Source organism: Tetrahymena thermophila, assembly GCF_000189635.1.
Source record: "Tetrahymena thermophila SB210 genomic scaffold scf_8254271, whole genome shotgun sequence".
Lineage (NCBI taxonomy): Eukaryota > Ciliophora > Oligohymenophorea > Hymenostomatida > Tetrahymenidae > Tetrahymena > Tetrahymena thermophila.
The window spans coordinates 13,814-21,660 of record NW_002476115.1 but is presented as its reverse complement, the minus strand read 5'-3'; the positions used below and the strand labels follow the sequence as shown (position 1 = coordinate 21,660).

Genomic DNA, 7,847 nt, shown 5'->3' with positions numbered 1-7,847 from the left:
TTTTATTTATAATTTAAATTAATTTTAATATAATTACTTTAAATATATTTCGACAACTTGAAATTCTGTAATTTTATATAATTCCTTCATCCTATCTATCTTTATTTACTTGATGTCTTAAATAGGAATCTAATTTTAAGAAATTAATGGTGCAACAGATCCGATGTTTACAGTCTCAACATTTTATATAGGACCTAAATAATGCTTTGATAAAATTGATTTCATCTTATTTTAGTTTGATTTGAATTAGTTTGTATTTTATTCAACAATAGTAGAAAGAGAAGCTCTGTTTACTCTTTCCCAGACAACTAAGAGTTTAATAAATTCAAATATTTCAGTGTTTCGCTTAATATTTATGTTTTAGAATGGCTCATTATATTATTCAAAAGCCATACTTGGGAATGTAATTCCTACTATTTCATTCAAAATTAAGTAATTGTCAAGCAAAGATAATAGTAATCCAACTGAGTAAGAATCAGACTGAAAAAAAAAAAATTATTATATTTATTTATAATTAACTATAACAATAATTACTTTTTTAGAATATATTTTATTTTAATCATCTTCTTTAGCTATAATTTCAGGTGCACTGTACGTCATATTTCCTACCATCTAAAAATATATTAAAATCTCTTGATTTTTACATAGTAACTAAAAAGTTTACACATTATACTTCAATTTATTCACAATCTTTTCCAAGTTAAACTGATAATCCAAAATCGCCTAATATTAAAATGATTAACTTATTTTTAAAAATTAAAAAATATCAGTGTTAATTACACAGTTTGATTTCAAGTTGATTGCCATCCAAACAAACCAAAAAATTTTCAGGTTTAATATCTCTATGAATAATATTGAAACAATGAATATAATTGACAGAGTCAATTATTTAGAGTGCAATATTCAGTTTTTATTCATCACTAAATTCTCCTTCTTTTGTTTATCTTTCGAGATAATCTTAGAGTGAACCTTTTTTACAATAAATGATATAATAAAATTATTATAAATATAAAAACCTCAATAATAAATGCATAATTTATCACTTATTATTAATATGCTACTAAAATACTTTAAGTGGTGTATTTAAAATTAAGATTTAATTTAATAAAAAACTAAAATAAAAATTTTATAAATTGAAATATAAAAATTTACATGAACACTTTTCTAATTCGAAAACTACATATTTTTCAGGTGCTGTAGCTTTTTCTATGACATAATGGTCATATAGCTAGACTACTAATGGAGTTTTCAACTATTACATTATTCTAATTTCATTTTAAATTTCTTAATCATTTACAATCTTTTGTATTTTTAATGCTATTTCCTTGTTGTTCAAGTTAACTTTTTTAGTAGATAATACCATACCAAAGCTTCCAAAATTAAGAATTTGGAAATTATTTACATATTTATTATTTTCAAATAGACTTTGTAATAGTTTAGATAGTATTTCTTTATTTACAAATTGTTTTTCAGTATCTTTTTTCTTTATTTTTTAATCTGTGTTATCAAGCAATATCTGTGCCTATTTTTCAAATTAAATTTGCTTAGAAAAAAAATTATTATCAAACTTAAAATTAATAATTTAGAATGTAAAAAATTAATATGATTATGTTTTTACCATATATTATGATTACTACGGAATTTGTTCCTATCATTAAAAAAATAATAGTTAATATTTGTTGTCTAAACTTATATTTAATATATTTTTAATATTTTAAAAACTATTCACAGATATTTAATGTAATATATTATCTTTTAATTGTTTTTTAATGGAAAATTATTTATAATAATAATGATAAATGCATTTATTACTTTTAATATCATAGACCTGAGTATGAATTTCAGTGGTTATCCATGAAGATTAATAAGCTCATAAAGTAGGTCTCCTGAACTTTTCCTTTCTAAATAATTTGGTTTTAAGCAAATCTCAGCTATTTTATAAATATTAGACTTTCTATCAATCTAATATTTCGAAGCTATTGCTTTTCCTTTATAAATTTCTGCCTTTGTTTCCAAGTCAATCCAATTATCATTTAGCACATTCAGATTATCTAGCTCAAGTAAAACTAGTCCTAGAGAAAAGATGTCCGACTTTTAAACATTAAAATTAAATTAATAATTTAAAGATTAGTTTTATTTAAAAACCTGAATTCTGGATTATCCCTTTTCTACCTCAGGAGCGAAGTAAGCATCAGTTCCTTTCTATAGATTAAAATAATGTAAGATTAATTTTAAATAATATTTCGATGTTCACCTTTGATAGGTAATGGCTTTTCGATTTTGTTACTGTAGATGCAAAACCTAAATCACCTTTAGTTTTAATAATTTTTTAAATTGATAAATTTTGTGATAATTAAAATTTTTTACAGAGCTTGATGGTAAATCCATAAGTTTGAGAAGGGGAAACTAGGTAATTGTGAGGTTTGATATCCCTGTGCATGATATTTTTCACATGAAGGTTATTCAATCCTTCTAACATTTGAATAGCTATTACTTCCTTTATTTCATTAGGAGGTGGCTATGTATTTCTGAAAAAATCGAAGAGCTGTTTAAGATTTTCTATTTATAAAATACAAATATTTTTATCAGTTAATAAATAATAGAAAAGTATTCAAAAAGTTTTGCTATTTGAAATTAAAAGCTTGAATGAAAACATTTTTATCAATAAATTAAAATTAATAATCAATTTTATTAGATTTAATTAAATAATTGAATCTAATTTTCTTAACATCTTAATATATTTTTTATTAAATTAAATGATTAATAATTTTTTTTTAATTAAATTATTTAAAAATAAATATTTAAATAATTAAATTAAATTAGAAAAAGTTTGATTTATTTTAAATTAAAATATAAAAAATATTATTAAATTATTTAATTTAAAAAATTTTTAAAGAAATATTTATTTAATTTAATTTATATAAATTTTATTCATTAAATATTGTCAATTAATTATTAAAAATAAAATTTAATATATTATAAAATTAAATTTATAAATGTTATACTTGGGGGAATAGATTATAAAATTTTGATTAATTAATCTTCTAGAAGGTTTAATTAAGAAACCTTATAAAATTCAATGAAAATTTAATTAAAAAAAATCTTATTTGTGGGGTATTTTAAAAATTAAAAGTAATAAAATTTTATAAAATAAACAATTTCTATTATATTTTCAAAATTAATTAATTAAATCAGCTCAGCGCAAATCAATTCTTTCTTAAAAATTAATCAAATCCAAAGATACTTAGAAACAAATCAACTTTTTTAAAATGGCGGAAAATCAATTATTATAAAAGTGATAAAAAAAATAATATTGTATCATATTTTAAGAGATTCTTCATAGTTTTTAAAAAAATTGGGGAGACTAAAAAAAAATGGATGAAAATTATAATGTTGATTACACTTGCAAAGCTCCATTTCCATCACAAAAAAGGATTTCTCTTCTGTTAAGATGGTTTTTTCGTTACCATCTTCATCCTCTTCTACATCTTCTTCCATTAAATAGAAGCAATCATAGACATTTACCAAAAAATCAGATTAGCCAAACTTTTGAAGCATTTCATATTCTTTTTTCATAGATTCGATTCCATTCGCGTCCTCTTAGTTCGTAGATGTTAGGAATTTAAGCGCAACAATACGATTTTCTTTAGTGTTCTTAGCTTTTAAGACGAGAGCGTAAGCACCACTACTTAAGTACTCCAAATCTTAGAAATATTTTTTCTGGCTGAACATCAATTTGATTAATTCTTTCAAAAGTACCTTTTGAATCTGGCAATCCTTAGGGATTTTCACTGAGATTGTTTTGAGTAATTAGCTTTATAATGCTTTGGACATTTTTGCTATTGATTAACGCTTTGCGATTAGGGGGGTTGACTGGGTTATTAACTTACTAAGAGTAGGTTGAGAGGTTTGCTTTTTAACTAAAAACAGGGGTTTTTATTTTAATGTGAAACTATTTATGCAAAAGTGACTTTGAGTGTTACTATTTATAGAGCTTAATTCAAAGAAATTTGATTAATTTAGCCTATAAAAAAGAGCTTTATCAAAAAGAAGATTTAATTATTTTTCAAATATACTAACATCTCTTCAATTATATCGTTAAATATTAACATGCAAATAAATCAAATATAATAAAATAATAAATTGAATAAATATATTAAAATATACTTTATTAAATAATATAAATTAATATTTATTTTTATTATAAAAAGAATGAATCATATTTCAAAATAAAACACATAAAAATTAAATTATTTTAGGTATTAAAATTTGCATATTCATTGCATAGAAATAAAAATTTGAGTATCTATTCGAAAAAATATGAATGCCTCTAAGAAACGCAATGATAGTTATTACTATTTAATAGGCTAATTACTAATTGTTTCACTCTATTGTAGGCATTATAGCTTTTAACTTAGACTTATAACGTAGAGTTGATAGAATTTATTAGCTAAACATCTGCATACTTAGATTAGTTTCTTTCAGCTCTTTATGTCTTTGATTACTTTGGTGGAATGAAATTTCAGGCTAAAATTTAAAAATTAAGTGAGTGAATGAGTGAATAAAATTAATTAATTAATTGAAAAACACTTTTATTTTCATACAATAACATCTATCTGTATATTAATAATTGATCTTAAGGAAAAAGTCTTAACTTATTTCTCAATATACTAACATCTTTTGAAATTTTATTTTTTATTTCGCAAAAGCAACAAGCAGTTTAAAGTAGTCAATAAATATTTTCATTTTTCCTTTTAGAAAGTTCATAATAAATATTTTCTAAAACAACAAACATATTTATTAGATTTTTTCTCTTTGAATTATATTTTTTTTAAAAAAATCCTAAAAATGTTTATGAATATTTATAAATATTCAGAAAATATGGTGAAAATTTATGGTGGTGAGAATTTATGAGGATTTACGGTATTTAAATTAAATAACGATAATTAGAATTTATAAATTTATTTTAAATATTTTATTTTGATTTCAAATAAATACAATTACATCAAATCAATCAATTCCAAGTCTAACTTAAAGCGTTTATTATTCTATTTAATATCTATAATAAATAATAACTATTTTTTTTATCAAAATATTTTTTGTTTACTAAATTTTTTATTAAAATATATAAAGAATCAAAGATAAAATGAAACATTTTAAAAGAATGATTTAAGAAAGAATAATATTTAATAGAATTGAGATAGGAAATCTACTTTGCTCTAAATTAATTAAATCTGAAATTTTCTGATCATAAAAATTTGATATTGAGCCAAACAATTTTTACTATCAAATATTTAATTAGATGAAAGAAATTATACCTTTCTATTTTAATTAAGAATTCTTTGAAAATACTTCTAATTTTAGGGAATATATTATTAGGCACTAATTTATAATTACTAGTAAAAATGGATTCATTTATCTGAATTATTAATTTATTTTTTTTGTTAATGAAATTTGTAACGCAATAAATAAATTATTTACTTAAATTATTTCATTGATTTAACTTAAAATTTAAATTGAATCTTTTATTTAAAATATATTTTTATATTTTATTGAATGAATTTAATTTAGCTCATTAAATCTTTTCTTTTTTAATATTTGTTTACTTATAAGAATTTATTTTTGATAAGCACTTACTTAGTAAATTCGCTTTAATGGTATTCATAATTTGATTGAATAAAAGAAATTCATTTATATATTCTTAAATACATTAATAATCTATTGATTCAATAATATTTCTAATAAATTATATCTATTAATCACATCAGCTCATATTTTTATAAATAAAATATTTTCAGATGTTTCAGATTAGGATTTAAACAAAGTTATTAGGATATCAATTAACTATAAATAATAATCATGATCTAATAATCAATACATTTATAAAAAACAAAATTAAAAAATAAATATTTTAATGAAACATATTTATTTATGCAGAGTTTAACTTTTTAATATATAATTATTAAAGTTCAGGTTTGTTATATTTAACTTTTCGCTGATTGTCAATTGATAGTTATCTATTTTATTAGTTTAAATAAATCAACTTTTTATGAATTTAACTAATTATATTTTACCTTAGCTTATAATTATTTTTCTAGCGAATTCTTCAATTAAATACACTTTTTATAATCTAAACTTTAAAATTAAAAAATTAAAATTAAAAGGTATAATTTCAACAAATAAATTTTAATCTATCAAAAATTTTTAAATGAATAGATGTTTATTTAATAGTTTTAAGATTATAACTAACAATTTTTAATTATTTTCATAACTAAAATAAATATTGAAAACTAATTTGTGTTTTTATGAATATAACAATTATGTTTTAAATAAATTTAGTAATGATAAATAAAGGGTAATTATGCTTTAAGTGCACAGAATGTCATTCAAAAAATTTTGCACATAAAAATTAAGTATAAAAAAAGAAAGGTTTTATAAGTATTTTAGTTGTTTTGTGATGAGTAACTAAAGAAATTCGTTATATTTTATGTAATTAGTAAGTAATTAAATAAATAAGCAAGTTAGTAAATGACAAGCTAGCTTAATTAGCTAATAACTAAGTCAAAAGCTTAAAATAATCAATTATTAGTTTATAAATCAATAAATTAAATTTTTACTCTAAATTTATAGTCAAAGTTGTGATATTCTAGCACTAGGCTATCCCTTTTTCTAAATCTTTTGCACCCTCATCACCAATTTTATTCCCACTTGTAATATAAGAAAAAATTAAGAATTAAATAAATAAGGAGAATGGAAGGTAAAAAAACTATGGCTTCCGTTAGTATTTTAGTTGTATTGTGATGAGTAAGTAAAGAAATTCGTTATATTTTAATTAGTAAGTAAGTAAATAAATAAGCAAGCAAGCAAGTTTGTAAATGACAAGCTTCAAAAGCTTAAAATAATCAATTATTAGTTTATCAATCTATAAATTTTTACTCTAAATTTAGCGTCAAAGTTGTGATATTCTTGCACTAGGCTATTCCTATGCCTAAATATTTTGCCCCCTCATCACCAATATTATTTTCACTTGAAATATAAGAATAAATAACGAATTAAATAAATATGGTGTAGAAAGGATGGTAAAAAACTATGGCTTTCGCTAGTATTTTAGTTGTGTTGTGAGGACTAAGTAAAGAAATTTATTATATTTTATTTAATTAGTAAAGAAGTAAATAAATAGGCAAGCAAGTTAGTAAATCACAAGCTTCAAAATCTTAAAATAATAAATTATTAGTTTATCAATCAATAAATTAAAGTTTTACTATAAGTCAAGCGTCAAAGCTGTGATATTCTTGCACTGGGCTATTTTTGTGCATAAATCTTTTGCACCCTCTGCACCAATATTATTCCAACTTGAAATATATGTATAAATAAATATGAAGGAGAAAGGATGGTAAAAAACTATCGATTTCGTTAGTATTTTAGTTGTATTGTGATGAGTAAGTTAAGAAATTCGTTATATTTTATTTGGTTAGTAAGTAAGTAAATAAATAAATAAATAAGCAAATTAATAAATGACAAGCTGGATTAATTAGCTAATAACTAAGTCAAAAGCTTAAAATAATCAATATTTAGTTTATCAATCAATAAATTAAATTTTTACACTAAATTTAGCGTCAAAGTTGTGATATTCTTGCACTAGGCTATTGCTGTGCCTAAATCTTTTGCACCTTTTGCACCAACATTATTTTAACTTGAAATATAAGAATAAATAACGAATTAAATAAATATGGAGGAGAAAGGATGGTAAAAAACTATGGCTTTAGTTAGTATTTTAGTTTTGTTCTGATGAGTAAGTAAAGAAATTTGTTTTTTTTTATTTAGTTAATAAATGGGAGTGGGGGGGT

At 21.2% G+C, this 7,847-nt stretch overlaps 2 protein-coding genes across 2 annotated transcripts in view; one reads left to right on the top strand and one right to left on the bottom strand. All coding sequences in view use genetic code 6, as the record gives it.

The window, feature by feature from the left end:
* Positions 1-86: 86 nt before the first annotated feature.
* On the bottom strand, positions 87-3,834 carry TTHERM_01440780 (kinase domain protein; the record flags this gene model as incomplete). Its single annotated transcript, XM_001025419.2, has 12 exons — positions 87-194; positions 268-480; positions 535-612; positions 665-723; positions 781-969; positions 1,153-1,522; positions 1,619-1,648; positions 1,813-2,091; positions 2,146-2,202; positions 2,255-2,310; positions 2,368-2,559; positions 3,402-3,834. 12 exons carry the CDS (start codon positions 3,832-3,834, stop codon positions 87-89), a joined length of 2,064 nt encoding a protein of 687 aa, XP_001025419.2.
* A 3,997-nt stretch (positions 3,835-7,831) lies between these two features.
* TTHERM_001439790 (hypothetical protein) overlaps positions 7,832-7,847 on the top strand; it is a gene marked incomplete at both ends in the record, with an annotated part of 841 nt that continues 825 nt past the window's right edge. Inside the window, one exon of the mRNA XM_012800411.1 lies at positions 7,832-7,847. This exon is cut by the window's right edge and continues 126 nt beyond it. Coding sequence (XP_012655865.1) covers positions 7,832-7,847 — 16 coding nt within the window.